The 23,673-nt window shown below is 47.2% G+C and overlaps 1 protein-coding gene across 4 annotated transcripts in view; it reads right to left on the bottom strand.

Annotated features, from left to right (window-relative positions):
- Positions 1–469: 469 nt before the first annotated feature.
- Positions 470–23,673, bottom strand: part of LOC147748342 (uncharacterized) — a 158,068-nt gene continuing 134,864 nt past the window's right edge. For all 4 annotated transcript variants that reach the window (XM_086960446.1, XM_086960468.1, XM_086960457.1 and 1 more), the window contains one exon: positions 470–3,324. In XM_086960446.1, coding sequence (XP_086816572.1) covers positions 2,651–3,324 — 674 coding nt within the window. In that variant the 3' untranslated portion in view covers positions 470–2,650. The remainder of the gene's footprint in view (positions 3,325–23,673) is intronic.

Genomic DNA, 23,673 nt, shown 5'->3' with positions numbered 1-23,673 from the left:
TTTCACTGAACTAACAGTTTCTGTCTCATGTTTATGCAAATTAGACTTCAGTTTAGAAAAATGTGTATAAGAACCGTTCAGAATTACATGCATGTTAGCATTACATGCTGCGCTGGCTATTTTAGCCATTACAATGGCCACTTGAGGTGCCTTATTTCCTGTGCCCTATTCTATGTTGCATTAAGAGCATGTTAAACTTTTAGACTTTCCAACATGTGTTTTATTTTAACACCTTCATCTGATAATTTATGATTTTTATTCTCAACACCAAGGGCACTTGAGCGTTGGACTGTGTGTGCACTTGGTGCTAGGAATGCTTACACGTTGTCGCCTCTTAGATTCTTATTTAATACTAGTTTGCTCGGAGTAGTGGAAAGGCTCTGCTATTTTATGGCACATAATTCAGTCAAACCGTCAGCATACCCCAAGCCTGTTTCCCTTAATAATGTAAAAAAAGTCAGTGAGCCAGTTTTGTAAATATTAATTTAATGTTAATACAGCATGCTTGCACTTAACTAAGTTAACATAAACATGAATTATAAGTTTCCAAACTGTCAGTGTTCTTTAGATCCGAAAGGGATGTAATGGACATTGTGTCCTAATGCTATCTGCTGTCAAGATATCTAGAGTCTCAGTGTCTCAACTTTGAGCTGGAGGAAGCATAAGATGAGCAAATGCCTTAGGCTGCCTATCCCAATGGCAGCTACAAAATAGAAATGACCATTTAAATTGTTCTGTAATCTTAATAATAAGCATTGACCATATGTCTAGTACACACTGTGTATGTGTATGTTTCTCGGTCCCTTCATAATATTTAAGGCAGAAAGTCCTTACCATGAACAGCTCTTTAAGTCACAAATGAACCAGAATACAATTGTGGAAATCTGTTAGCCATCTTCAATTTTGTTGAAACAAACTTTTTTACAGAATTGTTGGACCTGATTGACACATGTGTTTCCATATGTATTTGTGATTTGGCCCCAAGTTCACGAGGAATGACACCTAGAAAAGAAGTAAGACACAGCTATGCACAGAAACGGCTTTGTGAACATAGATCTTTGCTTAGTTGAGCTCAAAGCCAAAAACGGTTCTCATGTAGGGACAAATAAAAAACACTTACTTTATTAGCTAATCAAGGCATTGTTTGTGATATTTTACTGAACACAAAATTGTGGACTTAAGGTAAAACTTAAATAATAGATAGTATCTATTAAAATACCACATTTAGGTTTCTTAAAAATTAACATGTCATTTATTATTTGGCATTTACAAATAACTGTTATTATGTTTTGCAGTTTCATACAAATCCTGAAAGTATAAGTTATAGATATAATAACAGTCACATTAAGGGAAATAAGTAAACAACAGGACCGAATCAGAAGAAACCAACTCTACTAGAGAATAAGTTAAGCCTCTTTAAACAACACACTTATCAAAAGCAGCAAAAATTCGAAAATGGGGTGCTTGCTAATAAAAGAGTTCAATAAGAGAAGGCAAACAACATGGCTGTATTTAGTTTCACTGAGAAAACCAGATTGAATTTGGGAATTCCAATGGGAAGATCAGTCCATGCCCACCAAAGGTCTTTTGTGGTCAGCAGGATGAGTATGCTCTTCACCCTCAGGCTGCAGCTCAGTCCCGCATGATCGAATTATGAAACTAAGTCTGGATAAAAAGACATTTCCACTACAACCAGGTTATTGAAATATAATAGTTTTTGTGATTAAACAAAGAATTTTGATTAAGTAATCTGCAGCTTGATATTGAATTACAGTTCAAAATGTTCCATCTATCCATTGCTAAATGAACAATAGGAAAGTATTCTACCATGAGCATGACCATATGCACAAGCTTTTCATACACTGCCATTTTTGGAGGCTCCCGTATCAGTAATTGTTAGCTATCACTTTTATTACACATTAACTCATGATCACAGTGTCTCTAATGAATGAGAGTTCTAACAGTTCCCAATCAATCCTTGTTGTGTTATTTTAAGATTATAGAAAAATATTTGGCTCACTGTTCAATGTGCAAGGCTGTTATGATTAATTTATTTTCTTTAGTTCCCAATTACCCATTTTGTTCTCAAACACTTTATGTCAGTGTCTTCAAATACACCTGTAACTATACATAAGTGTTTTTCAAGAAATGATTCTCATTTAGGTATTTTGAAATTTAAAGTTATGCTAAGATTTTAATATTAGACTTGAAAGAGTTGTTAATTTCTAAAAGGCCCTGCATGCCAGTGTTCTCGTTAATTTCTAAAAGGCCCAGCATGTCACTGCTCTCAAATTATGAACTTCCATTATGCATGGCCCGTCACATGCACATTTGTGCCTTTTCTTGTTTTTACATTCAATCAAAATACACAGTTTAGTGAATTTATTCAACAAGTAACAGATAGAAGACAATGGGATGGTGTTGATTCATTTGAGGTAAATCATAAGCTCCTGTTTAATAATTTCTTCCCCCCAAGAGTCTTGTTTTTATAGTCCTGTTAATAGTGAACATGTTTTTAGCTCTGGTTATTGTTGTTTACTCAAATATCGGGATACAGGATTTTGTTGCTTTGATCATTGGTCTTTCTACTGCTTGTAATGTTTTCTATTGAAGCCACAGTTCCTCTCCACCTTTATTGTCCAAAATATTATTACGGGTAGTGGTGTTTTCTTCGATGATGATTAAGATTACTTTTCCACGGAAAGCTTCTCTCACAATCTGTACATTTATATGGCTTATCTCCAGAATGTATTCTTAGATGCCCATCCAGAATATCTTTTCTGCTGAAGCTTTTGTTGCAAAGAGTACATATATGTGGTCTTTCACCTGTATGTGTTCTATAATGCTTGAGGAGTAAAGTATTTGTAAAGAAGGATTTCTCACAAGCCGTACAAGCATAGCCTGTAACACCTGAATGTATTCTCATATGTCTAATGAGTTGTGTTTTTAGGCAGTAGCTCTTGTCACACTGGGTACATGAGTATGGTGTCTGTGTGGGTGGTGTATTCTGAAGATCATTTGGAAACTGTAAGCTTATGAGACTGTTCTCAGATTCACTGTACGTAGGTAACATTCTTACTTTGGCCCTTCTTGGATCTATACATAAATCGGTTTTACTCAAACTACTTTCAAATGGAGGCGTTTTCCCTCCTCTCCTTCTATGGAAACTTTGTAACCGCGGTTGTCTGGTAGGCTGTCGTCCTTTGTAGGAGACATTAATCACCTCAGCATGTTTTTCTCCTAAAGATGGTAAATAGGCTGTTGTTGTTTTGTTACTTTGTAAGGGATCTGCAACTTCCTTCTGAATGCCCAGGCTTCCATCACCTGTTGGATTTAAATGAGAGTCCTGCATCAGCTTTGTATATACAGAGACATGAAAAGAAAATATATTATTTTACATTAAATAAGTTAAGTACCAATGTGGGAAAAGGTATTAAAGTTACATTCGTAGGAAGAAAATTAACTTGATAAGAAGCCCTGTTTTGTCACACAATGTCACAGTATTGCAAATTAGATTTTCATCCTAGTTTTACAAATAAGCTCTGAATAGGCTGGACAAGGGCACAGTATTTCACGCACATAGTATATATCAAACCTGAAAGGTAAGGTGCTTACTAGGGGTGCAATAAATACCTCCTAATTTGAGTTTTCGATTGGAACATAGGTAAGTGTATACAGAATCAATGTTTACTACAGCACATTTAAGCACCTCAATTTGTAAAGGGAATAAATTCATTCTCAATCTTCAGGGCCTTTGCCTTCAGACTTACATGAACTATTTTCCTGAAAGATATGCAAACATATTTCATCTCCCTGTTTATCATAAGAATGTCAAAATGGGGGGTCCAAGATGGATCACTTCCTTCTCAACACAAAGATCAAAGCCAGTTTCACTACAAATGTGAACAGCATTTCTTTAATCTGCGTTTTGCAGAACAAGTGGAAATAAAAACCAGCGTGCCACGTTAGAAAGGCCTTTTTGAGTGCTTAAAGTACTACTGCAGAAGTGCGCTTCTACATACTCATACAAACCTTTCTGAATCAACCCCAATGAGTGCATTTACATTTATATTATGACTTCCATAACATGTAGCCGGTCTGTCAGCTTGTGAAACTTTGTAAATGATTGCACTCAATGAGTGAAAAACGTGAGATACAAATTTAAACCTAGAAAGCTATACATTTCTGAATAAAGACCAACCTCCCTATTTGTGAAAGGGGTCTTAACAAAATGCCTTGAACATATATTCACAATATAAATAGAGTATAACTTTAAACAAACTACTTCTGTTTTGTGAATTTTCACCACTTTTACATTTTTAATGAAAGATAATTTATTTTTCTGTTTTCTGAGCTGCATGCCTTATCCAAAAGCCTGGACCAGATGCTATACTCATATGCATTTTTCATTAAATAATCATTTTACTTCTATATGGTTCACTATAATTGATAACACGAAAACAATAGGTCTTTGAAAGGTAACTGGGACACTATGCTTTGTGAACTCTGCAACAGAAGGTATTAGTCAGAGGTAGTAAAGAAATGTAGCACTCATTATAAAGGTACTTGTAGTATATCCTATTTCATCCTACATTCTCACATTTCTATGGTAGTAAAGAAATTCCACAAATGGGTACAGTCACACAAGTAATGAGATAGGGTGCTGCAGCCACAAGAAGCATACTTTATAACACCATTTTATATCAAATTATACAGGTGACATGCATGAGAACACTCAACTAATTGTAAATGCAGTGACAGAAACATAGTAACAGCATATGTTTAAAAAAGTGGACAATCTGAGAAACTTTCGTATGGTGCCATCTGCAGCAAGCCTAACTACAGAGGATATTAAACAACTGAACTATGTTGGATTTATGTTGGGGATCCACCTTCTCATGAGTCAATCTTAATGCCTAAGCTAGCAAGTGGGTTGGGAACAAATTCATAGGTGATGAATATCCAGTCTGAGACCATTTGTTATGTTAGGGGACTTGTAATTAGTTCATGTCAAATTAGCCAAATACAGAACTGTTGACAACATGTTTAATAAAAAGGTGTCACTGATGATTGTGAAACAGATGCCCTTCTCAAAATGGTGGGCACAGAATGAGGAGCTGCTCATTCATTAAATGGTGCGCACGTGGAAACACACACACACACACGTATTTTGCTTATGTGGAAACAAACTTTGGCTGTTAAGTCTTATGAAGTAGTAAAACACAAGCTATGTGACAAAGGTTAGCATCATTGCAACATCACTACTACTTTTGTCTTTGACTGCTGTTTTTATTCCTGAGTAGCTCCTCTGATAAGTACTTATATCTGCTAGCTTATGAAGCCCAAATGGTTTTCATTGTGACTGTTCATAGATTGTTTCAGAACATAGGGGCCGATTAGGATGGCGGATGGATCGCCATCGCCATGCAGGCGGTGGCGATCCATCAGCCATCCGTGCCCGTCCGCCACCCATTTCCCCCCGCCATATTACAATGGCGGGGGGACCATGGCGGACGGGAAGACCATCCGCCACTTTTCCGCTGCGGTGGCCGTGCGACCGCGGTGGAAACGGTCTAATATGGTGAAGGTGTCTATCAGACACCGCCAGCCATATTAGGATGTGCTGTGGGCAATGCCTGAAAAGGCATACACTCTTTGCTTCGGAGGCCTGATGCGGGCCCCCGGAGTGAAGGGGGGGCGGGGGTGCACATGGGGGGGGGTACCTATGGTATCCCCCCTGTATTTCAAAATACAACATGGCAGGCACCTGTCATGTTGGGCTTTGAAACGCACAACATGCATTTTTAGCATTGCGGCGGGCGGTGCTTTCAGCACCGCCCGCCGCAATGTTAAAAATGCGGGATGCAACCGCCACTGTGGAGGGTGCATCCTAATTCGAGGCACGGGACCTCCACCCCTCTGGCTGACGGTCCCGTCCCCCGTCCGCCATCCTAATTAACCCCTCTGTTTGGCACAGCCTGGAAGTAGCAGCAAATCTGACATTTGATCTTAATTAGACTCGACTCTGACTTGCTTTTATGATCTGACTCATATAGGAAGTACACGTCCTTGACACTACAGCAGCCCATGACAAGATACCCTGGTGCAAGGTCCATTAAAAAGATTGTATATAGATGCTGGAATTAGTTTAGGAAGCTGTTTTTTGTTTGCTCATACATACCAATTACAATTCACTTATCCCCTATATTCTTCTAGTGCACCAGGTGTGGATATCCCCCTTAGTTAGTACCCATCCCCAGAGGAAGTTGTTATTTCTTTGGCCCTATTTATTAAAGGATGAAAGGATTACCCTGTATTATAATGACACTCTTCTCCACTTCCCTTAAGAGTTTCTTATTACTCCCAAGATCCACAAGACTGTCAATTTACAAAATTCTTTATTGAAGTTTATAACAAAAAAAAGTAATACATTTGGAATGATATGTAGGCAGCCACATGCTACAGTACTGTTCTTTTAAGGTGAAAGGATTAATGCTGTAAATCTATTGATAATAAATAATTAACTATATTCTGTATTGTGTTTGATTATTAAAAATCATTACAGAATTTGAGTTCTAGTTTTTCATATAGTCTGATTCACTCTAAGAATGCATGATAAAAAAAAAATATTTCCAGCTTAAAAACACAGGGTTCATTATAGCCTCAAATTGATTACAGAGATTAGGGCCGATCATGTGTTGCAGAGCTATAAGCACATGTTTAGCTTTCCTCATTGCAGAAATTTGTGTTTAGTATTGGCTCATGACTATTTTATCTTAAGCGAACATACACTAGAGAGTGTACGTTTACATATTAAAACACTTTACAACCAAAAAATACATTGTAGTGACGTTTGGTACAAGTAATTGAGCTGCTCATTTTATGCAGACATAAAAACCCTAATTTAGGGCCTCATTACAATTTCGGTTGGAAAGCCCCCGACCGACAGTCGGATTTCCATAGACCGAGTCGGAACCCATCCGCCCGAGTCGGTGGGAATCCAATCCGCCTGACCGATTACGATGTTAGCGGTCAGAAAGGGGAACCATTCAATCATTGCGAATCAGTCCCGAACAGCAATCAGAGAACTTAATCAGAGGTAATCCGTACAGCTCTATGGACAGAGTTTCCAACCGACCGATTACGATGTCGGATTTTGACAGCCTTTCCGACTTGGTATATCCAACACCAAAATGCTGTCAGAAACTGACTTTGGGGCCCCCATAGTAGGCCCCCTTTCATCCAGAGTCCTCCGATTTAGGGTCAAGGGGGGTACCCAAGGGACCCCCTATAAAAGCATACACAGGGAGGCAGGCACAATGGAGTGCCCACGACAGGGTGCAATGTTTTCAGCAGACACCCATTTTCACCATAGGAGCCTGTATTGTCAATAGGAAAAGAGGCTCCAATAGAAGTCAATGGGGGTCTTTCCGAATAGTGTTTGGAAGCATCGTAATCAGTCGGGTGGAACCGTGAGTCAGTCGTATCCTGAATCTGAGAGGGTGTCGGGCGGAAACGCTTCCGCCTGACATCATAATCAGGCCCTTAGTGTTCTTAGTAAGTTCCCAGGACCTGAGAGTCCAAATACTGGAGCCAACCTTGAACTCTACTGACCACTAACAAGAGCCTGGAAACATAATCGCTGATCTTATTCACTTTTTACCAAAACCTTAATCACTTTATACACCACAAGGTTCATCCCGTATAATATTTGAGGCAATCTGCAGAATGCTGATTTCTTTTACTTGCATCCAATTACTTGAATGCTTTATATAAACATTTAATAAGACAGGAAACGAGCTGCCAACCAGTGCACTGTAAGGCTGGCATTATGTAATTTGTAACTGTACGAGCAACCAATATGACAAATCAGGAACCGCAAAAAATCTCAACAAAGGTTCAGTTCAGTAATTATAGCCATATATGGATGAAGGAGGACAGCATTTCTTAATAATAGCCACAGCCTCTGCAACATTTACAAATCGTTTTGGACATCATACTCAATTCATATTTGACAGCAGCGAGTGGAACTAGAACAAGCATTTGCAATGCAATAGGTCTCGCATTTATGCAAGATTGAGCTATTGGCATTGTAAATGTGATTGCCTTTTATTTACATAGATAAAAGGCATTGTCATTTACAATGCTAATAGCTGAAACTCTTACAAATGTGAGACATATTGCATTGCAAATGCTTGTTCTATAAGGAAATATCCTCAATAAATACAGTTTTATGGATTTCTTGAGCAGTGTGCTCGTTGAATCAAACATCTTCGAACCACCTAACCCCAAAACCCAGCAACTCAGGACAGCGCCATGTCATGTGCAGATAACTGCACCCTGTGAATTGCACCTATTGCAAAAAAGCTGTCTGCAAGGATATATTAATGAAAGTTTCTTCGGAGTAAGCTACATGTAAAACAGATTTAAACATGGGTTAGGGGAGATTCGTTTAACCATCTTGCACCCTTTAACCCCTTCGATGCTGATGACGAGCTCAGCTCGTCATCAGCCACGGGGGGCGTGTGCGGATGACGAGCTGAGCTCGTCATCTTACGCGGCTTTTAGAAAAAAGCCGCGTAGGGGAAAAATAACCGCCGCAGCGATGCGGTTAAAACGGGCAGATTCAGTCAGAGGCTCCAGGCGGTCTTCAGTCCATTTCTCATATGCCTGATTTATGCCTTCCCACTATCCTGCAGTAAAGCTGCATAGTTTCAAGATTAATTGCCTAATGTGAGATAAACTGCTGCCTACTAGCAGGCATAATTTGGATTCATGTCATAACATTTGTTTTTAGCAGCGCTTCTAGGAATGTGTTCCAAATTTCTTTGGTGTGAACTGATGTGAATGGGCTCTGTGCCTGCTCAAAGGCAAGAAACCTGCCATTTACAAACAAGTCATGCACCGTGTGGCAGTCCTTCTCCCTCCATCAGAATCAACATGTCTCTGAGCAGATCTTTGAAAGGCTTAATAGCCCATAGTAAAATGTCTAATGTGAACGGATAACTTTTGCTTAGAGATATCACCCTTTTCTATTTTGCTAACCCATCCCCACTTATTCCAAAAGATGCCCTATTTTATGCAACATTTTATCCCATCATGAAGTGCATTGTGCATGCGAGGCCGCCAAGTGTCTTCTCCCAGTTTTCACAATCATCAAGCCAGTGTGCATCATGCGTTGCTGCATATAAACAAGAGTTTTAGCCATTGGCATTGTAAATAACAATGCCTATTATTTACGTTTTTAAAACAAAAATAAAAGGCATTATTACTTTTACTTATTTGTTTATGCAAACATAAGGAAAACATTTTTGACAATAAATATAATAAATATATAGATATAAGGTATACAAATATGAAATAAAGTAGTGGCCAAGCATCCTGTGCTTTAATACTTTCCGGTGGCGCTAGAGAGCAGCAGCAGCAGTGAGCAGCGAGCACGGCACGGCGCAGCGGCAAGCCAGCAAGCGCCGACACCTGGGAGAAAAAAAAAAGCAGAGAAAAGAAGGAAAGTCGAGAGGCCCGAGAAGCCTGAGAAGCCCGAGAAGCCCACGAAGTTGAAGCAACAGGAGTCGCGGGAGAGCCGCGGGCCATAGCCGTCTTGCGAGAGGGACCCAGGCAACGCCAGGCTAACTTGGGCAAATTCGGGAACATTCGGGTGACGCTTACACCCACGCTAAGCCCGAGCCCGTAGAGCCCGTAAAACGCTCAAATTGAATCAGGACTCCACAGTGCACCCCCCTCCCTTCATAGGCTGGGGGAGGACGAGTGGCAAGCGGAAGCGGCGGCGACGGACTCCCTGACTCCCGAGCACTTAGTGAACAATCGGGCACCCAGCCAATCGGCTCGCAGCTGGCAACAACAGTGATTCCCTGCATTTCGTAGCTGACGGCAGGAGGACAGAAGAGAGCAGAGGCAAGCAGCGAAGTGAAGCAGCGGGCAGGAAGCGTTGAAAGGAGCAAGGTGAGAGCGCAACCCTGCAATAGTTTAGTCTCACCCGTACTCATCAGTGCCCACCTGCATTCGCCCCGGACTGCCAGCACCGTAGACACTGCCCACAGACTCACAGTCCACAGTGGACTCCTTTAGTACTCCCCAGGCATTAGTAGCAACCCACTGTAACCCACTGCTAGCCCCAGGACCCATCGGGGCTCAGAGGGAGGGAGTAAGGAGTCGGTCAAGCCAGTAAGTGGGCACCACCCTTGCCCTGCCCTGCACTGCGAGGAGGCCAGGGGAGAAGAGGGGGGCACAAACAGCGGGAGACAGCCCGCAGCTCAGTGGACCAGCACAGACTGGCAGACAGTCAGCGAGGAAACTACACTTAAGTACCAGGCACAAGGATGAAGACCATTTGCAGGAGGAAGAGGAAGAGGGTGCCAAGCTCTCCCATTAGCTGGCTAAGAATCTTATAACCTCGCCGTCAATCCCTCACACACTGCCGTGCTGACCCGTATTGACCCATATTGGACCACGCCAAGTCGCCAAGACCCTAGTACCCCTTCATCAAGGTTCAGGGGGGCAAGGAGCGGAAAGAAGCGGGCCCGAGCCCCAACCGGGGAAAAGGAGATCAGGGAGAACGCGACACCCGGTGGAAAACAAAAGGCCACCAAAAAAACCCAGAAGACAAACCTTCAGGGGCCAAATCTAGTCCAAGGGAGAGGTTGGTCTCAGCACCAACCCCCGAAATGACATCAAACCTTACAAGAAAATCGGGGCTCCTAAAATTCTTTTATCTAAAGGACCCTATTGCTGCAATGTACGTGCTAACAGCTGAGGCTAGCAACTTGCCAAACCCTATTTCCCTAATTAACGTACTCTCTACACCGGATAAAAGCCCGCCTAACATGACCGATGATCAACAAGGGCCAAATCCCCAACCACAATCCAAGGGCCCTACACCCAAGGGAAATTCAGCGATTGTTACTGCCCAAGTGCATCATTCAAACCCTTACTTAGGGGAAAATAACAACGCCGAAACCCCAAAGGACACCATGGTTGATTCCATCACAAAGGATAGCAGTCGGAATATAAATAACAGCACAACACTTACCGACTTGGTTGAAGTAATGGATCTCAAAGGTCCAACAAGGCCTAATGAGGGACCGGCATGCCACAGCAATTCAATTTCAGTATCCCCAGGTGACGGAGATCCATGGCAAAAACCGCTGTTTCTATCGAATGTCTCCGAATTGGAAGAACTAACGGAGAGAATATCTACATACCTAGACACTCAAGGCAGAGCACTACGAACTGAGCCGAGTCTGAAAAAACAGTACCCGAGTCTAGGTTTGGCGATGTCTACCCCACGCTGCCCAGTGGAAAAAAGAAATCATCATAACCTCACTATAAATGACAGTAACATCATGGCAATAAATGACCTTCACTCAAATCAAACCGCACCAATAACTATTTCATCAGGTAGCTCGATGGACACTACACCAAAGATTCAAACAAGACACAAGGAGATCATCCGTCCACATGGATCAGGACCATATTAAGTTCTTTAGATCAAGCCATAAAAGTCCTGAACTATCAATCAAATAAAATGGAGGTGCAGATTGACCTCATCACCTTAGTGGTGGGCCATATTGCAGGCATAAACACAAAATTGGACGCACTTTCATCACTAGTAATAAATCAGGGGAAACCAGATGCCCACACCGGCCCCAACAAACAACAGTGTTATTGTGGTTGTGGTCTTATAATTGAAAAATTAGCAAGCTTGCCAGCTAACCTGACGGACATCTTAGCGGAGGTAAGACACTCCCGCAATCCGGCTGAAAAAACAACCAATCTTACTTCGGAAAAATCACACTCTCTCCACAGGTCAAGCACAAAGGAGCACTTAAGCAGCAACCAGCAAAAGGATTCAGAACACAACCCGAGGGAAGTGGGGCCAGAAAGACCAGCACAAGACCTGGAAATAACACAGCTCACTCAAAAATCCTTTAAAGAGGAAAAAATAGAAACCAAGAGACAAAAGAAAAAGGCCAGGAAAGCCAGATTAAAGTATAAAAAGCAACAAAACACAGAACTAGGCAACTTGTTTCCGATCTTTAAAGCAAATACCCCCCAGGAATCCAACTCCTCTTTACTGACCACGCCACAAGGCGGCAAGGAGGGACCAAATCAGCCGCCAGACAAACTAGACACCCAAATCCTCTTGAGGGATGGAGAATCAAGGCAGAGAGCAACAACAATACCCGCTAATCAATCCTGCACAACAAATTCCGCATCAGCTACAGCCCATAGTGACCAAAGAGAAATAAGTTCAGTCTTAATGAAAGACCACAACCCAAGGCAAGGAACCACCGACTCCATCTACATTACTGATAACGGAGGCCCTGAGCAAATAAAGCCCAGACAAGCCTTGGGAGAAAACCCTGGCACACAAAGTCCGTCTAAATTGGTCAACTATCACGGTCCGATTCCCACCAGAACACAGTTCAGCCCCTTAAAATTGGTAACATCTTTAAACCAAAATCCAGGAGGGACTTCAGGACCGAAGTCGAACACTGTACTTGCCCGCATGTGCGTCACCGTTTCGGAATATGAGCGCACCTGCGCCCTACTCCAAATGCGGCACAATTCTTTGCGAAACGAGCATTACAATCTTGGACAAAATCAAAGCACAATAAACTCGACAAAGTCAGTGAAAATGGATCAGGAACGAGAATCCCCCTCCAAAAGAAGCAACTTTAATGAATCCACGAAGCCTCAACTGACCAAAACAGGCTTCCTGCACGACTCCAACGAACTCCCTCATCACCCTGAATCTCCACATCACAAGCTAACTTTTATTCCAGAATACCCATCAAAGGGGCCACAGGATACCCTTAATCGAGGCAACTTGCTAAAACTGTTTCACGAAACACCAGCACTAAGTGAGATAACATCACAGGACCTTTTGGCTGTCAAATTTAAAAGAAACTGTCATAACACAGACTCCGAAGACACCGTCACAACTTGGGCCTCAAAGACCATCGCAGATAAGATATTCTCCACAAAAGACCATTTTGAAACATGGGGTATATCGATTGTACGAAACACACGCCCAAGATATCCATTCCCATTACAAAAAAGTACCCGCAATGAAACAAAGGGGAACGAGAAAAAAAGGTCCTCCCTTCTCCTGTCTACTAGGTGCACGCGCCACCTCACCAGCTGCATCAAGTTTAATGGATGGGGTAACCTTGAAAGTAAATAAGCAACCAACCAGTCAGCACGGCTGGGACAAAATGGATTGGTCCTGGGTTCCCACGGTCTTGAGCTATAAGGGTCCCTAACACGGAGAAATTTTTTTCAATGACTTCATGTAGGAGGGAGGAAACGCAGAGCGTTAAAAAACCAACAAATCGCTCAGTTTGTTCATGGAACGTACATGGCTTCCAAGAAATGGAGCTGGACCATGACACACAAGCCTTCTTTTCCCAACAAGATGTAATCCTGATTCAGGAGTCATGGAAACTATCACCCACAGTAATACCAGGATTCAAGGCTCACCACATCTTAGCAGAAAGACTCTCAAACTATGGGCACCCCCGGGAAGGCCTATCAACTCACATAACCCAAAAATACAATTCGACATCGGAAGCACTGGACGTAGGTCTCAATTGGGTGCAAGTGACTAGAATCACAGAAACTCTGACAGTTGGGCCCGAACAGTGGCAAATCATAATTCTCAATGTCTATATCCACCCGGAACGGAAGTCACACCAAGAAAAACAATCAAGCCTAACGTCACTGATAAAACTGTTGCAAAAAACATATTCAGGATGTTCATTATACTTAATACTTAATCACCTCCAAACCTGATGCAATGACATTTTTAATCGTTTTATTCATAAATACAGTTTTTTAGTCTTTGTTTGAGATGTGTAATATTGTAAGATTTTAAATAATCACCAATAAACTATTTCAATGTGCCTTCAATGAGCGCAAAGACCCGACACCAGACAACATGACCACCCTCAAGCTTGCCACCCGAAAACACCACCAATTGATCCACGCCACCAAGAAAACTGCATTCAAGGCACGACTGGACAACAACGCACACAACAGCAAGGAACTCTTCAACATCGTCAAAGAGCTCTCCAACCCCAACGCAGGAATCAACTACATCACCCCATCTCAAGACCTCTGCAACTCCCTCGCCTCCTACTTCCACAACAAGATCGCAGACATACACAACAGCTTCAACACACAACCGACGCACCCCATGACCGCACCATCGCCCCCCACCACCACCATACCGCCTGGACCCCGACCACCACCGAAGACACCATCCGTACGATGAACTCCATCCACTCCGGATCTCCAACCGACCCCTGCCCTCTTCAACAAAGTCGACGCTGTCATCGCACCCCATCTGCGGGACATCATCAACATCTCCTTTGACACCGCCACCTTCCCGGAGAGCTGGAAGCACGCCGAACTCAGCGCTCTACTGAAGAAACCATCAGCGGACCCCACCGAACTCAAAAACTACGTCCCATCTCGCTCCTCCCGTTCCCGGCCAAAGTCATCGAGAAGACCGTCAACAAGCAGCTGGCCGCCTTCCTCGAGACGAACGGATCCCTCGACCTTTCGCAGTCTGGCTTCCGGGCCAACCACAGCACCGAGACCGCCCTCATCGCAGTCACGGACGACATCCGAGCCCTGCTGGACAACGGGGAAACAGCGGCCCTCATCCTCCTAGACCTCTCCGCGGCGTTCGACACTGTCTGCCATCGCACCCTAGTGCAGCGCCTCAGCAACGTCGGAATCCAGGAGAAGGCCCTAGAATGGATTATCTCCTTCCTCGCCGGAAGGACACAGAGAGTCCGCCTACCCCCGTTCAGATCAGAAGCCACCGAAGTCATCTGCGGCGTTCCTCAAGGCTCCTCGCTCAGCCCCACCCTCTTCAATGTCTACATGAGCCCCCTTGCGGCCATCACACGCCAACGCAACCTAAACATCATCTCCTACACCGATGACACCCAGCTGATCCTCTCCCTCACCAACGACCCGCCACTGCCAGAACCAACCTACACGAAGGGATGAAAGACGTAGCCGAGTGGATGATGAACAGCCGCCTGAAACTGAACTCAGACAAGACGGAAGTTCTCATGCTGGGCTCCTCGCCCTCCGACTGGGAAGACTCCTGGTGGCCCCCCGCCCTGGGCAGCGCACCCAAACCAACAGACCACGCACGCAACCTGGGCTTCATCCTGGACTCCTCCCTCTCCATGTCCAGGCAAGTCAACGCCGTCTCCTCGTCCTGCTTCAACATCCTACGCATGCTACGTAAGATCTTCCGGTGGATCCCCACCGAGACCAGGAAGACGGTCACCCAGGCCCTGGTCACAAGCCGACTGGGCTACGGCAACGCCCTCTACGCCGGAACCACCTCCAAGCTCCAGAAGAGACTCCAGCGGATCCAGAACGCCTCAGCAGGACTCATCCTCGACATCCCCCGACACAGCCACATCTCCAAACACCTGAGAGACCTGCACTGGCTCCCGGTCAACAAGAGAATCACCTTCCGTCTCCTCACCCACGCACACAAAGCCCTACACAACCAAGGCCCAAGATACCTCAACAGCCGCCTCAACTTCTACACTCCCACTCGCCAGCTTCGATCGACCAGCCACGCCCTCGCTGCAGTCCCCCGCATCCGAAGAACCACCACAGGAGGAAGATCCTTCTCCTACCTGGCCGCCAAGACCTGGAACACCCTCCCGACCCACCTCCGCCTGACCCAAGACCACCTCGCCTTCAGGAAGCAGCTCAAGACCTGGCTGTTCGAGCAGTAGCGGACCCCCCTCCCCCAAGCGCCTTGAGACCCTCCGGGTGAGTAGTGCGCTACATAAATGTCTTTGATTGATTGATTGATTGAACTTGCCTGTCATTATTAACGGACAGAATGGCAGCAAAGGGTGCATGGTTGTACGCCTGTTTCGTCGATATTAAATCGGCCTTCGACAGAGTTAACCGAGAGCGTTTATGGGGCAAACTACAGTGTTGGGGGATGCCGACCAAACTGTTAAAGGCAATAAAAGTTCTATACCAAAATACATGGGCAAAGGTGAAATTGGGAAATGGAGCTTATACCATGAGGAATATACCAACACACCAGGGCCTAAAACAAGGTTGCATTTTAGCACCCACCCTTTTTAATCTTTTCCTTTCCGACTTCACAATAGTGCTGGAGACGGACGAAGTTCACCTTCCATCATTGGTAAATCATCGAATTCCTTGCCTGCAATATGCAGACGATATAGTATTGCTGAGTAAAACCCCAATTGGTCTACAAAGAGCTCTAAACATACTAGCAGCATTCTTTTTTTTAAAATTTTTAAAACCTTTATTTGAAAGAGCACACAGCTATTCAGCCTAACATCCCGGAAGCAAGGCAGCATGGTAAATCAGGAGCGCAATAGTGCAAAAACATTCGCAACAGCACAGTGGAGGTTGTTTTTTATATTTTATATAGGAAGAGAACAGAAAACAAAGAATAGAAACGCCAATCGGCGCTAAAGAGTGGCAATGGGGGGGAGGAGCCTAGCCTGCAGCCGAGATGGCCGCCTAGCTCCTCGGCTCCGCCGGCCCTGACGCCCTTCGCCGAGATCCTGTTCAAAATCCTGCGCCTCCTAGCATCACGCTTCCCGGTGCTGCACTCCTGACCACGATGCAGTGTCCCCGGTCGGAAACGGAGCTGCCACGGCGGAGTTAAGCCTCGGTCGCCATTCCGGCCTTCTGCAGAGGGAGCAGCCGGGCCATTGTTGGTGGGGACGGCCGGAGGCGACTAAGACAGCGGCGGCCGCTGCGGAGAGGGAGGAGCCGGGGCACCGGACCTGGAGCTCGGCGCTGGTGGATTTCTCACAGTAGCCTTCTCCCTGACAGCAGCCCAGCGCGACTCGCTCGCAACATTGTTTCCGGCTCCTGCTTCAAGTATCCCGGCCCAGCAGAAGGGGTCCGGGATTGTTTCTTTGTTGCAGTTTGTAGCAGCGGTCGCCATCTTCTGCAACGGACGCCCTGATCCTGCCGGTGGGTCTCCCTGCGCTACAGTTACTCCTATCCTTGCAGCCTCTTCACAACCGGCTGCCTCCACGTTTCCTGCTCCATCGGGGCCTCACAGAGGTTTCATTATTTGCCTGATATCGATGGCTGGTGCCGGGGGCTTGCTTCCTTGGGCGCTCAATGGCAGTTTACCTAAGATGGCGGACACAGCAGCACCCTCCATCCTCGATCCACCGCTGAGGCTCTGCGACATCCTGGCTGCACTGGGGGACCTACGATTGGCCTTCCGCGACTTTGCTACCGAATTGGGGGATCGGCTTGATGGGGCCCTGTTGGCTGGCCAGGATGACTCTCCAGTGCGGCGCGTTAAGCCATATCCTCAGCCGACTGTCGGTGGATTACCCGAATCGGGGTGCGGGACGGTGGCGGAGGGACGTGTCCCAGAACCCGCTGCGGTACTCCTCGGTCCTTCTCTGGAGGAGTATGACAGTATTGCTTCCTTGGTACGACCGGGGCTCGGGTCCCCGTCGCCGCCTCGCCCATCCCCTTTGTTCTTGGGTGCCACGTTGCCAAGCGCCCTCTTGGACTTGCTCTCTGTGCACCGGCCGGCTGCTATTTTGGAACTTATACACCGTTCTGCTCCCTGTTGCTCTAGCCGTGGCTTGGCAATGGTACATCCTCTGGTTCTTTACAGTCAAGCAACGCTCCAGTTTGCCTCGTCTCCTGCACCTCAACTTCTACGGTGGTCTCCATGGTGGTCCATTTCGTCCAAGCTGGCTGCACTGACACTGGTTTCGATTGGACTGCGGATTCGAAGGGGTCAAGGCTGAGGACGGGGACTTTCTTGTTGCACACTGGAACATATAAGACTGGGACTGGGACTTGTGACTGGTGGAGGTACAAGTAGCATGGGTGTTAGGTTGGGGCCTGGGGTTGGGTGACCGCGGGTAACGATTCTGTTTGCTTACATTAATCCTTGGCCCTCCTCCGATCAACCGTGACATTCTATTCCTTTTCTTCGCTTTCTCTTCATCTTCATCTACATTTCGGGTACTCTTCTGGGGCGACAGACACACTGCTAGGGGGGGGGTAGGCCGTAGCCTCTGCATGCGTGTAGGGTGGGGGGTATATTTTCTTATCGGTTTTTTCTTTCTATGGGCCTCCTTTTTCTTTCTTTCTTCTTCCCTTTCTCTCTTCTCTCTTCCTACTCTTATTCTTCTAGCTAGCTCTTTCATTACTTCTTTCTTGGGTCTGTGGGGGGAGTGGGTGCTTATGGGTAGCGTTTGGGGATCGCCATTTGATATGCTCCTTAACTATCCTGGCTACATTGAGTGCGATCGCTTGCCTCACGGATAATGCTTGCTGATCCTCCTTGTGATCGCTGCCCAGTATAAGTCCTAACTGCATTGCTCTGATTCATCTCCTTCCAGACCTGTTGCTATGGACTCATTTTAGAACTTTATTTAAAAATTAAACCTCATTATCCTGACGCCTAGCGGCACGATTGTGTTTAACGTAACCTGGTATATATGTGGATTTATTGCTTTGTCGCTGAGAGGTGTCATTACTTGCGGGTGTGCCCATTATTGTCGAGGCCGGCCTGAGGGTTGTAGGCCCGTAATTGTCTGCACATACTGTTCAATAAAGGTTTTCCCAAAAAAAAAAAAAAAAAAAAAAGAGTGGCAATGGAGTAGAGAAATCTGTCAAGGTATTGGTAGCGGGCAGGGGAGAGCAAGCATTGAGTCACTAATACAGGAGAGTGAAGCAGGATAGTAGAAGGGAGGAGGAGAAACAGGATCAAACAGTTCAACGTGTCACAGTTGGTGTCACAGGCTATGGTGACATATGTTCATCTAGAGAAACAGGCTCAGGCGGCAGGCATACATCACCCCGGTAAGCATTCCAGGCTCCCCACACTTTAGTCCATTTCTGGGGCCTACCCCTGGCAACATAGACCGTTTTTTCCCGGAGCATACACCAGTCCATGTTGGCTTTCCACTGTACCACAAGGGGAGCCGTGGCCGCACCCCACTTTTGCGCGATGTCCCGTTTGGCCACCATGTTACCCAGGGTCACCCACTGGGTCTGCGCCGTGTTGTGATCAGATGGTTCCCAGATGTTGAGGAGACACCTCCGAGCTTCTGCATTCGCCACCACCCCAGTCACCTCACTCATGATCCGGTGTACCCTTCTCCAGTAGGAGGCTATGACGGGGCATTCCCATAGAATGTGCAGGAAGGTAGCAAGGACACCACAGCCTCGACGACAACATCCGTCGGGCGAGTATCCCATACGCACAAGCCGGGGGCCAGTCACATACACTCTGTGCAGGATCTTGAATTGCACCAGCCTAAGACGAGAGGAGATGGCAACCTCTTTAGGGGAGGACACTGCGCTCTGCCAATCCTCATCATCGATCTCTAGGCCGTCTCCAACCCACTGTTCACGCACTCCAAGGAGAAGGTCAGTGCGGACATTGAAAGTTTTTTATATGACAATGAGATAGCACTATCGGGCATATGGCCATCCAACACTCTGTCTTCCAAGGGGGAGCTCTCTGGAATCGCCCCCTCCGTCGGTTTGGCAGAGAGTAGCGCGTGCCGCAGCTGGGCGTAGCGGAAGGACTCCGAGCCGCCCAACTGGTATTCAGCTTGCAACTGAAGAAAGGTCTTGATTTCGCCCGTAGAGATCATGTCGTCCACCCTGGAGATGCCTATGAGGTCCCATTTATCGAAGCCCTTGGTGTGCCACAACCTGCCCAAAATATCAGAGTCATACAGAGGGGTGAATCTGGTCAGCCTGCCCTGCCAGCCCTGCGCCTTGGTGATCGCCCGCCAGATGTGGACCGCTGTCTTCGTTGGACCCGACAACCGCCTATCCAAAGACCTCGAGTATAGGGCCCGGTAATAATTACCACCGCCCAGGAGCCATCTATCCATGGCATAACCGGGACTGTTCACCGGACCGTAGAGACCATGGTTAATAGCCGCCAGTTGGGAGGCCCAATAATACCTACGCACGTCCGGCAGTGCTATGCCCCCGTCGTACCACGGAAGCGTGAGCTTCGTGACAGCGACGCGGGGGCGACCGTCCCAGAGCAAGGCACGTTGGAGGCTCTCAATCTCCCTAAAGTAGCGGGCCGGAACCGGATCTTGGGTGTTCTGCAAAGCATAGAGGAACCTGGGCAAAGACATCATCTTAAATAATGCCGCACGGCCAAGCAGGGAAAGCGGAAGCTTGCGCCAACTCTCCACATCGCGCCGTAGACGCTGGAGAGGAGGGAGCAAGTTGCGGTCATATCGTGCCTTCGAACTCCCGGAGATGTAAATCCCTAAGTACTTGAAACCCTGTCCGGCCAACTGGATGTTGCAGCCTCTGGGGAGGCGCGGCGTGTCCCCTTTTAGTACATACAGGGAGGACTTGGCCCAGTTAATAACTAGGCCCGAGTACCGTCCAAAAAGTCTAAGTACGTCGCATGCCACGATGAGTGACTTGCAGGGGGAGGTTAAGTAGAGCAGGATATCGTCGGCATAGAGGGAAACCCTGTCCTCGAAGCCGGGGGCCCAGGTTATGCCATGCAAATCAGGGTGCGTGCGCAACATGGCCGCAAGCGGCTCAAGAGCAAGGGCAAACAAAAGAGGCGACAAGGGGCAACCCTGTCTGGTTCCCCTGTGAAGGGCAAAAGGCGCCGATAGATGGCCATTGACAGTAACATTAGCCAGTGGGCTAGCGTAGAGAAGTTTCACCCAACCCACGAACACCGGGCCAAAACCGAGCTTCGTCAACACTGCCCAGAGGTAACTCCACTCAAGAGAGTCAAAGGCCATTGTGGCGTCAAGAGAAGCGAGGACTGCCGGTTCCTCAAGGGTATGGGCCCTAGCAAGGGCGCCGTGGAGTCGACGCAAGTTGAGGGCAGTGTTGCGGTGAGGAATAAAGCCCGACTGGTCCGGATGCACTAAGTCGCCAATAACTCCAATCAGTCGATTAGCGAGTAGCTTGGCAAGGATCTTAGGCTCGACATTCAGGAGAGAGATGGGACGATAAGAACGACACATGTCTCTCGGCTTCCCTTCCTTATGGATGACCACAATGGTGGCCAACCTCTGGTCATGGGGAAGAAGGCCGGCGTCTCGCGCTTCCAAAAACATAGTGCGCAAGTGCGGGGAAACCACGTCTGGCCGAATCTTATACAGCTCGACCGGGATGCCGTTGGGACCAGGTGCCTTACCCGACCGCAACGAACGGATCGCAAGAGCGATCTCGTTGGCAGATATGTCTCTGTCCAAATCGTCACGGTCTTCTTCAGAGAGACAGGGAAGGTCAACGGCCGAGAGAAGCGTTGTCGAGTCAACCTCGGAACGGTCTGAGGTAGAGGTGTAGACACCCCGAAAATAATCAGCAAAAGACTCGGCAATGGCACTGGGGTCAGTGACAGCAACCCCGTCGTCGCCCAAAATCTCGGGCACGACGCGGCCGGCCATCTCCCTCCTGTCCAACCAGGCCAGCAACTTCCCAGCCTTGTCACCAATGTCGTAGATACGGCCCTGCTGTTCCTTAGCCAAGGCCAGGGCAGCATTTATGGCAAGATCGTGGTATTCAGACTGTTTGAGGGAAAGGGCATGTAGGAGAGCGGGGTCGGGCTCGGGCCCCAGCTGGGAGTCAAGGCTCATAACCTCTTCCTCGATGCGTATCAGGTCGGCATCTCTGACTCTACGGGCCTCCGCTATAAGAGCGAAAGCCTCGCCCCTCAGAACAGTCTTAAATGCCTCCCACAGGGTCGCGGCCGAGCCAACCGAGCCCTCATTTTCAGAAAAGTAAAGGTCGATGGCCTTGGCTAGGAGGGCGCGAGTTTTGGGGTTGCGGAAATACCACGGGTTAACCGCCACCGGTCGGTCCGATAGGACGATGTCAAAATCAAAAGAAACCCATAAAGGGGAATGGTCGGAAATGCCCCGCGCCAGAAATCGGGCCTCAGACACGGCAGGCGCGTGTGCTGCTAAGGTGAGAATATAGTCTATACGAGATAGACTACCATGTGCGCCGGAAAGGAAGGAGAAATGGCGGAGCGTAGGGTGTAAAAGCCGCCAGCTATCCACTAAGCCCATGGACTCAAGGAAGGATGGCAACCACAATTGGGAACTCCAGAGGTCTCTAGGCGGATATCGGTCCAAGGAGCCAGAACAGACTGAGTTGAAATCACCCCCCACAACCAACAAACCAGCAGGCAAAGTTAAAATGGCGCCACCAAGGTCTTGGAAAGTACTAGACTGTAGACCTGGGGGAACGTAAACCGAAAGTAACGTCAAGGCACGCCCTTCCCATCTCCCCGCCACTGCGGCGTAACGCCCTCTCTCATCAATCATGGTGACATCTATCTCAAGCGGAAGGGACGTGCGTACAAGGACACCCTTCCCCCGAGAGCCCGAAGAGAACCCCGAGTGGGCCACCATCTTGTACCCCTTACGATTGAGTGCTTTGCACGTGTTCCCGACCAAGTGCGTCTCCTGTAGAAGGACAACATCAGGCATGTGGCGTTTAAGCAGTTGAATCACAACCCCTCTCTTGATACGGTCACCCAGCCCATTAACATTCCAACTGAGTACTCGTAGTTTCCTACCCCCCATCATCGTGTCGCCCGCCCCCCCACCCCCAACAACCCTCAACAGCAAATGAAACTCAGCAGTGTACACGACCCATTGCCTAAGAAAAGAAGGAAAGAAAGAACAAACAAACGAATAAACTTGCCCAGACCCTCCCCCCACCCTGCACCCCTGCATCAGACTAAAGAGCCCCCCCAACCAGCAGTGTGCCTGTCGCCCCATTAACTAGTCTACGAGAAGCTCCCAGAGGAGTAAGGAATCCCCACGAACACCTCCCGCCACCCTCCTTGTAAACGACAGGAGAATTGGCAAAGTCAACGCAATAACAGTATCGACAGTCACATATAGCAGGGCCACCAACCGCCAAAGTCCCTGCAGTAGAGCCAAGTCTCATTGATCAGAACCACCAGTCGCGCCTCCAGTGTGTTCGCCGTGGTCATCCCGGCGTTGCCGCAGAGTGTCCAGCCAGTCGCTCACATTTTCCGGGACGTCAAAGAACAGGGCATGACCATCATGTTCAATCTGAAGCTTGGCAGGGAACAACATCGAGTACTTAAAGCCCATTTCCCTCAGTCGTCGTTTCACTCCCGCATAGCTCTGACGCTGTCTCTGAAAAGCCCTGGTGAAATCAGGATAGAAATGTACTTCCGAATTCTGGAACTTAAGCGGTCCATGCCTTCTGGACGCCTGTAGGATCGCGTTCCGGTCCCGAAAATTGAGGAGCCGTGCAATGATGGGTCTAGGTGTCATGCCCGACTTCGGCGGGCCGCCCGGAACCCGGTGAGCGCGCTCCACTGAGAAGAAATTACTCAGGCCAGGAGGGGCTAGATGTGTCTGTATCAGTTCCTCCACAAAAAGGTCCACTGCCGCTTCCTCTGAGCCTTCCGGAACACCAATGATTCGGATATTCTGCCGCCTGGCACGTCCCTCAAAATCCTCCAGCCTCCTGGAGAAATGATCAGTAGTCAACCGCAAAGTCCGGACCTCAGTCTGCAGGTCCGAGACATCGTTGGTTAGGCTAGAGGTTTTGATATCCAACGACTTCACACGGTCATTAGTCTTACCCAGGTCG

This window comes from Lissotriton vulgaris, chromosome 1_1 (genome assembly GCF_964263255.1).
Source record: "Lissotriton vulgaris chromosome 1_1, aLisVul1.2, whole genome shotgun sequence".
NCBI lineage: Eukaryota > Metazoa > Chordata > Amphibia > Caudata > Salamandridae > Lissotriton > Lissotriton vulgaris.
Note: the sequence above shows the minus strand (reverse complement) of the source record. Positions and strands in the feature narration are given on the sequence as shown.